Consider the following 15,399-nt stretch of genomic DNA (forward strand, 5'->3'; position numbering starts at 1 on the left):
GATATATATGGAATCACTTTAGATATTTTTAAGATTTTTTGGAAGATTTTTGCTCATTTTTTTAAACATATTTACAAGAATTTCTTGCCAAATTTGGGGGATTTTTTTAGAATAAAACTTTTAAGGGAAACTTAAGAAATTACTGGAATTTTCTTCCTGAAGGTTTTGCAAATTTTCAGAAGTTTGGGCAAGTTTTGGATTTTTTTCAGAGAAGGAAACAATATGTTTTGGTGCCCGTAAATGAAGACAACAGGAGGGTTAATAACAAACATATGCTTTATGACGGCTTTAACTGCAATTTTTGCAAAAAAATATGCATATTAAATTTTAAATCCACTAACTGTTGTGTTGATGATGGAAAAACGCTGTAATATTTATAATAGGTTACAAAAACTTTATTTTATACGGTATTTTAATGTAAATTTTCTAATTTTTAAAGGTTAAAACTTTTTTTGCAGTAAAATATGGAATGAAGCACGTTTTTGAACCCTAAAATCAACAATATCAATACATTTCTTTACCGTAAATGTAGAAAATATTTTACTGTAATTTTATGACAGCATTCCTTCGACCACAGCTGAGGGAATTTCACCGTAAAAACAACATTCCTTTTTACAGTGTAGCTGTAGAAGCCCGGGCAGCGTTTGGTCTGAGGCCATTTGCTTTATGTCACAGCTGCAGGTTGCCATGGCGATGAGATGTTGTGGTGTGAGCTCCACAGAAGACTGCCGGACTGAGAGTCTGATAAACATTAACTGGCTGTGAGAGGAATGCTGGGTAAACAGCCACCCAGGGAGTTGAGTTAATGAGCGCCCGGCTGGATTGTGAAGAGTCTGTTTTCCTTTAACTGTGAGTCATTCGGTGCAGAGCTGCAGGGAATACCAGCGTCCTCCCCCGTCACACCATCTCCAACATCTCCATAGGCTCAGGAGCATCGTTGTGTAATCTGGTCTTATCTAAAATATTCTTATATAAGAGGACCAGGCTGTTGGTGTGGTTTGGCCTCCTCCATATGTGCACAATGCAACGTTTTATGGCTGCAAACTAAAGCTGCCATGAGTAAAAACAACTGTCATGCTTCACCTTAAATTAGGCCTTTTAGTCCATGGGCCCGGACCCAACATCTCCAGTATTGGTACCTCTTCAGGTGACCAGTTCTTTCTGGTATTTTTAACTAGCTATATGTCTCTAGGTTGCATTTTGATATGATGCCGTTGCAGACTCACAGCTTAATAAATGTTATCACTGGTTTAATGGACACAGAGTCTGAGCCTAAAGTCCTATCAATGTGACGGGACGGAATGCGATAGGATTATCCCTCACTACGAAAAAAGAAAAATAAGAAACGCCACATGCTACATATCATCATCTGTATTCATAACTTTACAACACAGAACAAGACTATAACAAACCGGAGACTGAGAAAGATTCCGGTGCTATGGTAACAAGATTGTCTATGACAAAAACGACACAAAATGACAAAAACAAGACAAAATAACAAAGCAAGACACAAAATGACAAAACCGAGACACAAAATAACAAAAATGAAACACAAAACGACAAAAATGAAACACAAAATAACAAAACAAGACTCAAATTGACCAAAACAAATAAGCATGAAAAGAAAGTACAAACAAGAAATGCATTCATCTGAGTCTGATTTTTTATTTTTATATATATAAAATATTATGTTAATATATTACCTTTTCTCAAACAGTTTTATTTGATTATTGACTCATATTAGATGTGATATTTGCATACAGTGAGGTTTAAATGAATTGTGCCATACAGCGGTTATGGCGAATGTGACCATTTCACTAATAAGTGATAAAGCTGCCAGTGAGGAAAGGCTCTCACATCTTTATGTACTTCTATTAACCCAACGTACATTTTAGCACCACTTAGGTTTGGTCACCTGAGATGGTTCCAGTATCTGGTCTGGTCCATGGACTACTTAATATCTGTAAAGTTTATTATATTGAACTGGGGCTGCAAATAATGAATATTTTTATTACTGATTTATCTGCAGAGTATCATTTTTTGTGAATCTATTAATACTTTGATCTGAAAGCAGTCACATCACTGTTTTCTAGCTCCAAATGACATCTTCAGCCATCAGTTTATAATGATATAAAACAGAGAAAAACAGCAAAATATATCATCTGTGAAATAGTTAGAGGCTATTATATGGGATTATTGTGGTTTTAGATCAAGTTGACCATCACTAGTCAATCAGCTGGGCTTGGAGTTAAAGTGCTGAATTCAGCCTGAATATTTACTGTAACTGCATAAATAAATACTAAATTTCACATTTTCTTCCTATTTTAGTTCGAGGTATTGAGTTACACCTGGAAATGTACAAAATCATAGAAAGTTTAGCTTCTCTCTTGTTGATTTTGTTACAAAATGCCATATAAACACATCATTATTATTATTAAAGCAGTTGTCACCTTCAGTTATAAAGGCTGATAATTGTGTTGCATAACCCCGATCACAGTAATCAGGATTAACCTCTAAGCCTGTGTTGGTCCTTCAGACCAGAGAGTGTCAGTATAAAGCAGCAGGAAGGCCTCAATCCAGTTGATTACACCTCAGATAATAGCACCTTTAGAATCTAAGACTGGTTTTCTCTACAGACGAGGACTCTGTCGAACTGGGTCGCCTTTTGGCACCCAAACATTTCTGTCCTCATTGTCCACATCTGCATCGCCTGTCGTCCAATTATCCCTCCGTTGTCTTCATTTATGGGCACCAAAAAATATTGTTTCCTTGCCTGAAAAAAAATCCCAAAATTCTGCTAAAAAATTCCCCAAATTTGTGAAAATTTGCAAAACCTTCAGGAAGGAAATTCCAATAATTCCTTAAAAAATTCCCTTAAAAGTTTTATAAATAAAAATCCCCCAAATTTGGCAAGAAAATTCAAAAATGAGCAAAAATCTCCCAAACAAATCCCAAAAATATCTAAATTGATTACATATATATCAGTAAAATTTCTAATATTTTCTTTAAGAACATTCACAAAAAAATCTACCAAAATCCAGTGAAATTTGCTGGATTTTGGTTCAATTTTTTTTGTGAATGTTCTTAAGAAAAATTTGTTGAAAACATTCCTTTTTTCCACCAAAAAAAAATTTAAAACAAAAAATTTGAACATCTACATGAAAATACCATATAAAATAAAGTTTGTGTAACTTATTACTAATATTACAGCATTTTTCCATTATCAGCACAACAGTTAGTGGATTTAACATTTAATATGTGCATTTTTAGCAAAAATTTGCTGGTAAAGCTGTCATAAATATTAAAGCATATGTTCGTTATTAACCCTCCTGATGTCTTCATTTAAAGGCACCAAAAAATATTGTTTCGTTGTCTGAAAAAAAAATCCAAAAATTCAGCAAAAAAAATCCTCTAATTTCTGAAAATTTGCAAAACCTTCAGGAAGGAAATTCCAATAATTCCTTAAAAAATTCCCTTAAAAGTTTTATAAATAAAAATCCCCCAAATTTGGCAAGAAAATTCAAAAATGAGTAAAAATCTCCCAAACAAATCCCAAAAATATCTAAAGTGATTACATATATATCAGTAAAACTTCTAATATTTTCTTTAAGAACATTTTTTAAAAAATGTTCCAAAATTTCCCTCAAGAAAACCCCATAAACCTAGTAGAGTCGAGTCGAGTAGGTGCTTGTGTAAAAGCGCCATAACCCTCCTGTTGTCTTCATTTGTGGGCACCAAAAAAATATTGTTTCCTTGCCTGGAAAAAAATCCAAAAATTTAGAAAAAAAATTCCTCAAATTTCTGAAAATTTGCAAAACCTTCAGGAAGAAAATTCCAATAATTCCTTAAAAGTTTCCCTTAAAAGTTTTATTTTTTTAAAAAATCCTCTAAATTTGACAAGAAAATTCTTGTAAATACTTTCAAAAAAATGAGTAAAAATCTTTCAAAAAATCCTAAAAATATCTAAAGTGATTCCATATATATCAGCAAAACTATATTTTCTTTAAGAACATTCACATAAAAATCAACCAAAATCCAGCGAAATTCGCTGGATTTTGGTTGATTTTGTTATGTGAATGTTCTTAAAACATTTTTAACATTTATTTTCCACCAAACAATGTTCAAAGATTTCCCAGAAATGTTGAAAATGTGGACATCAGAAGTTTCACTGTGAAAATATATTTTTTTCCACATTTTCAAACTTTAAATCAGGTCAACTTTGACCCTCAGGACGACACGAGGGTTAAATCCTGCAGTTTGCACTAATCGTTAAATCTGAAGGCAGTGTATTGTCTGTCTCGGGGTCTTTTGTGTCCGGGTGCTGACAAAAGCGTCTCACTGTGAAGTTTGTGGTGGAACGTGAGCAGAGAGTCGGAGCGTTGGGGTCAAACGGGGCTGGCGGCGCTCAGCTTACCTGGATGACGGAGCTCACCTCTGAGCATCACCTCTGTATCACCGTGGAGACTGGAGAAGGTTTCAGAGGAGCACTGATGGAACATGTCAGCCAGAACGCAGCAGCTTTCTGAAATGGATGCAAGATTAGAAAGCAGAGAGAAGGGATGGACTGTAGAAAAGATAAAACTGCAAAATGAAATGCGGTGACTTCAAGTTTCCTTCATTAGTCTTAGACAAAGCAAAAATCTGACAGAACACATGCTGCTAAAAACACGTGAAAAATACATGACATATCATAAATAAGTTAAAATAATATAAGTTTTTGTATATAATATTTGTTGTTTTTTGTCTTTTACTGTTTTTCTCACGTTTTTGTCGTTTTGTTCATCATTTATTCTCACTTGTGTTTTTTGTCTTATTTTTGTCATTTTGTGTTTTGCTTTATTGTTTTCTGTATCGTTTTTGTTGTTTTGTTTCATGTTTTTGTTGGGTTTTTTTGGTCTCATTTGCCCATTTTTTTGTCGCTTTGTAACTTGTCACTTTTTTGTTTTGTTTTGTGTCGTTTGTCTCATTTTTTTTGTTGTTTTGTGTCTGATTTTTGGAACATTTTGTCCTGTTTTTGTCTTTTTTAAATCAAAATACCAGATTTTTGAGTTCCAGATGACTAAATGTGTTCCTTTGTAGACACTCTGTGATCTGGAAGTTGTAATGTGAAAATGATAAACTGAGGCTTAATGTTGATAAAATTGAATTTATTTCTCTTCAGAAATTTCAAGTTCATGATGTTTTATAGAAAGATACTTGCTTAAATGTGAACATCTTCAGAATGTACTTTTTATTTTTTAGCTAAAACAGAGGACCCATTAGGAGTTGTGGTTATTTATAGGTTATTATTCTGTGGTTTTACTGGTCCAGTCCACTGGAGATCAAACTGGGCTGTATGTGGAGCCTGAACTAGGATTAGTTTAACTCCCCTGCCTGAATCTTTCTGGTGTGTGTAGAGAAATCCTGTTGACCTTTTACTTGCTTTGTGTGGCCTGGAGGTTCTGGTTCACTGAGGGCAACACTAGAACCATCTGCAGACAAGGTGTGTGGCCTTGGAGCTGCCGTGGATGCCAGGACATCATCACTCAGTCGCCCTCCATCCTCAGGTTCACAAACCTGGCAGGGCATTCAGGTCAACACCCGGCAGCACATGATAGGGGCCCAAGCCGTCGCTGTTGGAAGCATATTTAGCACTGAAAACCAGTGACGCGCACATTTAGAATATGGAGATAAACCCCGATAGACACGCCTGCCTCGGCTGCGTCGCCAGCGGGTCGATGATTCCACCTGATCAGGTTTATTGAAGTGACACTGCAGGCGAAGCCGAGCCAGACAGGGGGCCCCGGGTCAGGTCTCATTCCAGGAATGGGAAGCCGCAGATCTTTGATGAAAGAATGATTAATGAGGTAAGACTTCTAACTCTATGACGATTTGGAAAGAAGGACTGCAAAGTTTATAAATTATAGGCATCAGGGGCTCAGTGGAGGTTGTAACTGGAGCTGTGCTGGAGTGTTGGCTCTGAAAAAATGACAGAAATGACCTTTTCTTTTCTCATCTTTTCTATTCTATTATTGCAAATGCATTCTACCTGACTGTGTTGCCATCAGAAGGATCTGGGGTGCCAATGAAATCACAATGTGAGGGATAAACTCTATAAACGGTGTTCATTTTTGACAGTTTGGTCAATATTTGTGGAATACTCCTGTCACTGAAATAGGAAATGCTATTTTGAGATGCATTTTTATATTGACTTGTTTTTTATGCCAATTTTGGTGCCCAAATGTTTCTTTGTGGTTGTTGTCATGTACAAAGAAAGCAGAAATATTTGACATGTGACCAGGACAAAGGTATCATATTCTGTTGTTTTTTGATAGCTGTGTCTCTTTGCAATGCAGAATCTGAAGAAATAATGACAGAAAACTGTGGGGTTAACTGGGTTTTCCAAATGTTGTCTATAGCTGAGTGAACGAGGTGTTTTTAATCACTGAGAGTTGAGAATAGCTCCCAGGGCAGTCGTCTGACACTCAGTTTTTTAAGCCTTTTAGGCATTTAACCCTCCTGTTAAATTGTTGCTATTGTTTCTTTGTCTGAAAAAAAATTCAAAAAAAATTTGCAAAACCTTCAGGAAGAAAATTCCATCCATCCATCCATCCATTATCTATACACCGCTTAATCCTCACTAGGGTCGCGGGGGGGGCTGGAGCCTATCCCAGCTGACTCGGGCGAAGGCAGGGGACACCCTAGACAGGTCACCAGTCTGTCGCAGGGCCACATACAGAGACAAACAATCACTCTCACAGTCACACCTACAGGCAATTTAGAGTAATCAATTAACCTCAGCATATTTTTGGACTGTGGGAGGAAGCCGGAGTACCCGGAGAGAACCCACGCATGCACAGGGAGAACATGCAAACTCCATGCAGAAAGATCCCGGGAAAGCCGGGACACGAACCAGGGATCTTCTCACTGCAAGGTGAAAGTGCTAACCACTATACCACTGTGCAGTGAAGAAAATTCCAATAATTCCTTAAAAGTTTCCCTTAAAAGTTTTATTTTTAAAAAATCCCCCAAATTTGGCAAGAAGATTCTTGTAAATATTTTCAAAAAAATGAGTAAAAATCTTCCAAAAAAATCCTAAAAATATCTAAAGTGATTCCATATATATCACTAAAATTTCTAATATTTTCTTTAAGAACATTCACATAAAAATCAAGCAAAATCCAGCGAAATTCGCTGGATTTTGGTTGATTTTTATGTGTATGTTCTTAAGAAACATTTTTAACATTTCTTTTTTTCCACCAAAAAATTGAAAATGTGGACATCAGAAGTTTCACTGTGAAAATTGTTTTTCCCCCACATTTTTAAACTTTAAAACGGGTCAATTTTGACTTGCAGGATGACAGTTTTCAAAGGGGAGACACAGATTTTGTCTGTGTTTTAGATTAGCCTCAAAAGTAAAGGATTTATTTTTTTTAGTCGCCGGGACAATGCTACTATAAACAATACCATCAGCTGAACAAGGCCACAGAAAATGACCCGTGGCCCAGTTCTGGTATTATATTTTTGTGTCTGTCTGGGTCTCTGTCTGATAAAGAAGACAGACAGTGGCTCTCGCATGTCTGTCTGTGGTTTTTACAGAACATGAAGGGATGTGCAGCAGAGCATTATAGAGCATGAGAGGATTATGTGTCCTCTGCATGGAGGTGGTCTCAGCACAAATACGAGGTAGTAGGTCAACCTCCACCTCAGTCAACCACCCCACACAGACACACTAATGTGACTTTACATCGTCAATATCACTACGAGGGGATCTTCAGTAAGAAAAAAAACAATTACAGGAAATTTAGGTAAAATTCAGATTGTGTCTGATGAGTTTATGCTGCAATTTTCTGTAACTAGCAAAAAAAATAGACTGTTTTAAATATATGAGGTGTTTATTTTCAGGTATATATCAGTATAAGAACATCAGTTATCATGAAACTGTAGACCAGGAGTGTCAAAGTCAACTTAGTTCAGGTTCCACATTCAGCCCAGTCTGATCTCCAGTGGACCAGACCAGTAAAACCACAGCATAATAACCTATAAATAACCACAACTCCTAATTTTCCTTTGGTGCAAAAATGTTCACATTTACACATTTAAGGAATTATCTTTATATAAAACATCATGAACAACCTGAAATTTCTTAAGAAAAATAAGTTCAAGTTCATCAACATTCAGCCTCAGTTTATCATTTCCACATTACAACTTCCAGATCACAGAGTGTTGACAAAGGAACACAACATTTAGTCACAGCTGTCTATATGGTGGTTGACTTTATGATCAAAATAACAAGTTAGTCAAAAAACAACAAGACAAAGTATTACAAAAATGAGACACAAAATGACAAAAACAATAAAAACGAGAAACAAAATAAAAAATTCAACACATGACGCAAAACTAAACAAAAAGAGCCAAAAAATTTGACAAAAAAGCTACAAAGTGACCAAAAAATGGACAAATAACAATAACGAGACAAAAATTACACAAATGACACAAACGAGACAAAAAAAATGGCAAAAACGAGAAACAAAACGACAAAGCAAAACACAAAATGACAAAAATAAGACAAAAAACACAAGCGAGACAAAAAGGAGAAACAAAACGACAAAAAGGAGAAAGTCAGACAAAAAAAGACAAAAAACAAAAACAAGATGAAATATTACAAAAATGAGACACAAAATGACAAAAGAACAATGAACACTCTAGTATTTTACTTTCTGATCCAAACAGTGACATGACATACAGTCAGTGAACAACCCACACAGACAGAGGAGTAAAACACATCCAGTGAGCTGCTATTATGACAGTAATTACAATCAGGAATGAATGTTAGTCTGATTATCGTTGTTCTCCAGCATAAAGACGAGTGTTTGTGAGGAGGAGAGCATTAGTTTGTGTGATTGTAGTCGAGGACGCAGCTGAAAACCGGAGAGGTTTTCTGCTTCAGGGTGAAGAGGGTGAGACGACAACACAAACATCTCTAATGATGTTGTGTCCTACCAGAGTACGAGTCATTGTGTGATTGTAGAGGAGCGAAGTCAAGGTCTAAGAGGGTGGAAGCTTCCTAGTGGAACATTATGTTCAAACAGCAGCTCAGATTACAACCTGATAAATAACGTGTTGCAAAAATAACTGCATTATAAGTTGTGAAAAATCTAAATGTGGCATCTAATAATCGCAAAACAAGAAAAAAATGTCTATTGTCTTTACACATAACTGTTATTAATAAAGATATTTAACAAGATTGATGCACGGAGTATCTCAAAGTGGCAATCTGAGATGTAAATTTTAACATCTATAGCAGGGGTGTCCAACATGTGGTCCGCGGGCCAAAACCGGCCCTCCAGAGGGTATATCCATTAAGCTTCAAATATTTTCTTTTAGGACATTCACAAAAAAAAAATCAACATTCACAAAAAAATCAACCAAAATCCAGTGAATTTCACTGGATTTTAGTTGATTTTTTTCTGAATGTTCTTAAGAAAAATTTTTTGTCACATTTCTTTTTCCCACCAAAAAATGTTGAAAAATTTCCCAAAAATTTTGTCTCATTTTTTGTAATATTTTGTCGTTTTTATAGTTTTTTGTCTTTTTTATCAGATTTTTGTCATTTGTCTCATGTTCTTGTTGTTTTGTTTCTCATTTTTGTCATTTTGTGTTCCTTTTTGTAATATTTTGTCTTTTTTTTGATGATTTTGTTTTTGGTTGATTTTTTTGTGAATGTTTCTTTTTTCCACCAAAAATGTTGAAAAATTTCCCAAAAGTGTTGAAATTGTGGACATCAGAAGTTATTTTTTCCACATTTTCAAACTTTAAAACGGGTCAGTTTGACCCGCAGGACGACATGAGGGTTAAAGTCTTGGTTTGCTGAAGTTTGATTCCCAGACAGCCGGGTAATAACATCACCCCGAGCACTTTGTCAGTCCACACTTATTTGCAGACCAATTTCAGGCACCATTAACATGCCACAATGAGCCCATAATGGCCCGTGTGTCTACGTGCACACGCTTGTGTCAACTTGTGAACCTGACCCATATCTCCCGTGGTGACACGCTGTCACTCCATCCAAACCTGCAGATGCTGCCGTCCACCTGCCAGTCAGGTCAGACTACCCACGGTCCTCCAAGCCAAATGGCAGCAGACTCCGACACTGTCTGCTTTGGCTACCAACTCACCTCGCTTCACTCTGGCAGCGATTAACGGCACAACAGAATGTAAGGCAGCAGGTTACGCTCTTCTCAGAGGAAGTCATCTGGCTCATCTAGCCCGGTGTAGTCGGTCCAACCACCTGCTGCTCGCTCTGTCCAGATCTGGCCTCGTGACTCAGAGGAAGACCCTTTAAAATGACCCTTTAATCCTCCTGTTGTCCTCATTTACGGGCATCAAAAAATATTGTTTCCTTGTTTGAAAAAATCCAAAAATTAAGCAAAAAATTCCACAAGTTTCTGAAAATTTGCAAAACCTTCAGAAAGAAAATTTCAATAATTCCTTAAAAGTTTCCCTTAAAAGTCACTTTGTTGATCTTTCGCCTTGTTTTGTCCTCTACATTTGAAAAATTCAATAAAAATATTGAGGAGAAAAAAAAGTTTTATTTAGAAAAAAAAAAAAAAAAAAAATCCCCCAAATTTGGCAAGACAATTCTTGGTTGATTTTCATGTGAATGTTCTTAAGAAACATTTTTAACATTTCTTTTTTCCACCAAAAAATGTTCACAAATTTCCCAAAAATGTGGACATCAGAAGTTTCACTGTAAAAATATTTTTTTTCACATTTTCAAACTTTAAATTTGCAAAACCTTCAGGAAGAAAATTCCAATAATTCCTTAAAAGTTTCCCTTAAAAGTTTTATTTTAAAAAAATCCCCCAAATTTGGCAAGAAAATTCTTGGAAATATTTTCAAAAAATGAGTAAAAATCTTCAAAAAAAATCCTAAAAATATCTAGTGATTCCATATATGTCAGTAAAACAATTCTTGGTTGATTTTCATGTGAATGTTCTTAAGAAACATTTTTAATATTTCTTTTTGTCCACCAAAAAATGTTCAAAGATTTCCCAAAAATGTTGAAAATGTGGACATCAGAAGTTTCACTGTGAAAATAAATATATTGTTCCCCACATTTTCAAACTTTAAAACGGGTCAATTTTGACCCGCAGGATGACACAAGGGTTAAACTGAGCCTTTAATAGCGAAGGGAAGGAACCAATGCATTAAATATTGTCGACTAAAAACCTCCAGATCAGCAGTTGGAGAAGAGATGCCTCTGCTACTGTACCTCTGAGTTATATAAGCGTCCAAACCGGCTGACGGGGCAGTAATGGAATACAGTCCCAGGAATAGCAACATTTTCCCTGTCACCAAAACATGCTGATTTACAGATTTTATTTTTGGTGGAGGGGTGGAGCAGAGATCTGTGTGCTTCTGGAGAGTGTGGCCTTTTACTACGAAAACAAGTCTTAAAATGAAACGCTGCACTGTAACCCGCCTAATAACTGGAAGTTAAGTAGACAGGAGGCACTAAATCATGTTTTAGACATCTGCAGCAAACCATCCAGTCATCTACAGCAGGGGTGTCCAACATGAGGCCCACAGGCCAAAAGCGGTCCTCCAGAGGGTCCGATCGGGCCCTCAGAGTGTAAAAATTCCAGAGAAGACATTAACTGCAGATTGTAAATTAGTAAAACTATAAATTTAAAATAATTTCTAGACCATGACAAGTTGTTTGGATCATAAAGTAAAATACTAGATTGTTCATTGTTCTTTTGTCATTTTGTGTCTCATTTTTGTAATATTTTGTCTTGTTTTTGTTGTTTTTTGTCTTTCTTTGTCTGACATTTGTTGTTTGTCTCATGTTTTTGTCATTTGTGTTTCCTTATTGTCTCGCTTGTGTTTTTTGTCTGGCTTTATCATTTTGTGTTCTGCTTTATTCATTGTTTTTAGTGTCGTTTTTGTCACTTTTTGTCTTTTTTTGTAATGTTTTGCCGTCTTTTTTGTTGTTTTGATTATAAAGTAAAATCCTAGATTGTTCATTGTTCTTTTGTCATTGTGTGTCTCATTTTTGTTATATTTTATCTTCTTTTTGTTGTTGTTTGTCCTTTTTTGGGTTGTTTTGATCATAAAACATTGCCCTTTTGTTGTTTTGTGTCTCATTTTTGGAATATTTTGTCTTGTTTTTGTCTCGTTTTTGTCTGACTTTTGTCGTTTGTCTCATGTTTTTGTCATTTTGTGTTTCCTGTTTGCCTCGCTTGTGTTCTTTGTCTTATTTTTGTCATTTTGGGTTCTGCTTTATTCACTGCTTTGTGCTCCGTTTGTCATTTTGGAGGCCGGGGGTGGCTGGAGGTAGCTGTGGTCAGGTGGGATCAGGTGTTTGTCAGGTGGACTGAAGCGTCCCACAGGTGGAGAAGGGTGGAAGAGCAGAGGAGGTGATGAGGAGAAGCGGGTAGGGGGATATGAAATCCCTGCTGAGCTGTCTCCAGGATACCGAGGCAGGCGAGAAGGCAGAGGAAAGTTGCAGGCGTGTGCTGGAGCACATGGGAGGCCTATTAGAGCTTCACCTCCTGTCTGACTTCCCCAGCCCCGTGAAGAGCACACCTGGGAGGGTGTCTGTATCCACAATACCTTGCTCTCCTCGCCTGTCTCGTCCCCCCCTCCAACCCTGCACTCCCAGAGGCCTCTTTAGCAGGAAACTGAGTGCCAGGCCCCTGCTGCTGCTTTCTACCGGCTCAGGATGGGTCCCTGGTTGAATCCCGTCAGGGACGTCACCGGCAGCAGCAAAGACAGCAAAAGAGAGCGCTGCCTCACCCATCATAGTAGCAGGATCCTCCCTCTGTCTGCCGGCGGTCTGCCTCTCTGTTCCATCTGTATCCTGGAGCAGGGAGGAATAGTTTGAAGGAACCTGACAGAGAAGAAAGCAGCGGAATGCAGCCTTATATGAGCAGATGATGCAACGACGGCAAGGCTAGAGTCCAGGGGAGAGCTGTGAACAACCACAGGAAGCTCTGCACTAAGAATTCAGCCCAATTTTCTGGATTATTTTTTACACATCTAAAGGAGCTCATGGGAGTGATAGCTGAAGTTCACAGCATCACAGAGCTGTGAGGTTGGAGAATGTTTTATCAAAAGGAGCAGCATCTAGACTAAAAACTACAGGAAATGCAGGCCTGGTGTCATCATCATCTGGAAGTGGTGTGTAGTGGCTGAGGTGGGCTCCAGGGTGTGGTCGAGGCAGCATGGGGCAGATGTGCTATGTGGGAAGACAGGAGCTCACCTGCCTGCTGTGGTTTTAGCCTCCTCCAGGGCTGCTGCTGGGGCAGGAACAGGAGGGTCCAACCGGAGGTACGTTCATAGCCCTGCAGACGTCCGTCCAGCCACACCACGATCCTTCCACATGCCCACACTGCAACTCATCCATCGTTTGATCTTTAACCTCCTACTCCGAGCACTGGAGTGTTTATTTTTAGGTTTCTCTCTTATGTCAGCCCTACATAATATACCGCTCTGTTGCATAACTTTGTGGTTGTCATGGTGAGATCTACTGTATCGCCGTTGTTTTGCTCCAGCTCGTCGTCTCCTGGGTTATAAATGCAGCATAATGATCCTCCCAGGTGAGCTGCTGCAGGTCTACAGTTACCGTTCAACGGCTGTAGCTGTTGCATCGTGTCTTTATGCTCGGCGAAGCTCTGTTCATTTTTAGCACGCAGAAACCGTTTGAGAGTGGAGTCCAGACTCTCATCTAACTCCTCTTATCCAGTCATGCACTGTAAAAAATGTTTGTAGATTTTACAGTGAAAAACTGTCAAACCATGACGGTAAAAATCTGTAAACTCTAAAACAGTCTGATGTAGTTTATTTAACACTGAATCACCGTAAACAGGTTAATCAGGAGAAAAAGGTGTTTTTTAGATTTTTTTTCTCTTGCAAAAATACATTTCCAGATTACTGCACAGTTTTTAACCCTCGTGTCATCCTGCGGGTTAAATTGACCCGTTTTAAAGTTTGAAAATATGGAAAAAAACATTTTCACAGGAAAAATTTCTACATTTTCAACATTTTTGAGAACTTTTTGAACATTTTTGGTGGAAAAAAAGAAATGTAAAAAAACGGGGTTTTTTAAGGATTTTTTTGGGAAGGTTTTTACTCATTTTTTGAAAATATTGACAAGAATTTTCTTGCCAAATTTGGGCGATTTTTTTAAAATAAAACTTTTAAGGGAAACTTATAAGGAATTATTCGAATTTTCTTCCTGAAGGTTTTGCAAATCTTCAGAAATTTGGGGAATTTTTTTGCTGATTTTTGAGATTTTTTTTAGGCAAGGAAACAATATTTTTTGGTGTCTGTAAATGAGGACAACAGGAGGATTAATGGAAAAATGCCAGAATATATAGAACAATACTGTAATTTTTGCATTTAATTCTCAAACAAAATACAGTTTATCCCAGTTAAATTAACATATTGTGCTGATAATGGAAACATGCTGCAATATTTAAAACAAGGAACATTTCTGCATTTTTTACATGTAAAAAGTTAGCAGTGAAATGATGTACTTTTATGTTCATAATGGACATATGCTTTAATATTTACGACAGCTTTAACCACAATTTTTGCTAAAAATACACATTGATGTTAAATACTCTAAATGTTGTGCTGATAATGGAAAAATGCTGTAATATTTATAATGTCACACAAACTTTATTTTATTTAGTATTTTCAAGTAAATTTCCACATTTTCAAAGGTTAAAACTTTATTTTTTCCAGTAAAATATGAAACGAAGCATGTTTTTTAACCCTAAAATCAACAATATTAATAAATTTCTTTACCGTAAATGTAGAAAATGTTTTACTGTAATTTTACAGTAGCTTTCTGGTGACCACAGATGCTGGAATTTACTGTAAAAACTTTTTTTTACAGTGTACTGCATTGCAGGGGTAAAGTATTGAAGGATTTTGTCTGAACTGAAGTCATATTATCCAAACAAATGTGGTGCTTTTTTTTTCCCAGTCCTGTCTGCTCTGATCAAGGTTTACAATCAAGGTTTTATGAGATGAATACCTCCTACTGCAGCCCTTGCCACTATTAATCAGATTTAAAGGCGCTCTTCCACTCCTGAGAGGTCTGTCTGTTCGCTTTCTCCATCTGGTTGTCCCCCACTAATTCTCCTGAAGGGCCTCTCCACCAGCAGGGGCCAAAAACACTCCAGGAAATCAATCAGCTCATGCACACTCGATAGCAGCACCTTGCAAATGCCTGATCCGTGTTTTGATGATTATTTAGTGTTTTTATTGCATTGCTAACTCCAGAAACACATCAGGGAATCCATTAACCCTCCTGCTGATTTTTATGTGAATTTTCTTAAACATTTCTTTTTTTCCACCAAAAAATGTTGAAAAATTTCCCAAAAATGTTGACATCAGAAGTTTCCC

The 15,399-nt window shown here is 37.0% G+C and overlaps 1 protein-coding gene across 2 annotated transcripts in view; it reads left to right on the plus strand.

Annotated features, from left to right (window-relative positions):
- dyrk4 (dual-specificity tyrosine-(Y)-phosphorylation regulated kinase 4) overlaps positions 1-15,399 on the plus strand; it is a 49,522-nt gene that overhangs the window by 5,326 nt on the left and 28,797 nt on the right. Inside the window, exon 1 of one of the 2 annotated variants that reach the window (XM_055009077.1) lies at positions 12,883-13,314. The exons of the other annotated variant lie outside the window; for it this stretch is intronic. Within the exon in view, the coding sequence (XP_054865052.1) occupies positions 13,225-13,314 (90 nt within the window). The 5' untranslated portion in view covers positions 12,883-13,224. Of the gene's footprint in view, positions 1-12,882; positions 13,315-15,399 lie in introns of those variants that run through there. 2 annotated transcript variants of the gene reach the window in all.

The sequence above is a fragment of the Amphiprion ocellaris genome, chromosome 3 (assembly GCF_022539595.1).
Source record: "Amphiprion ocellaris isolate individual 3 ecotype Okinawa chromosome 3, ASM2253959v1, whole genome shotgun sequence".
Taxonomy (NCBI): Eukaryota; Metazoa; Chordata; class Actinopteri; family Pomacentridae; genus Amphiprion; species Amphiprion ocellaris.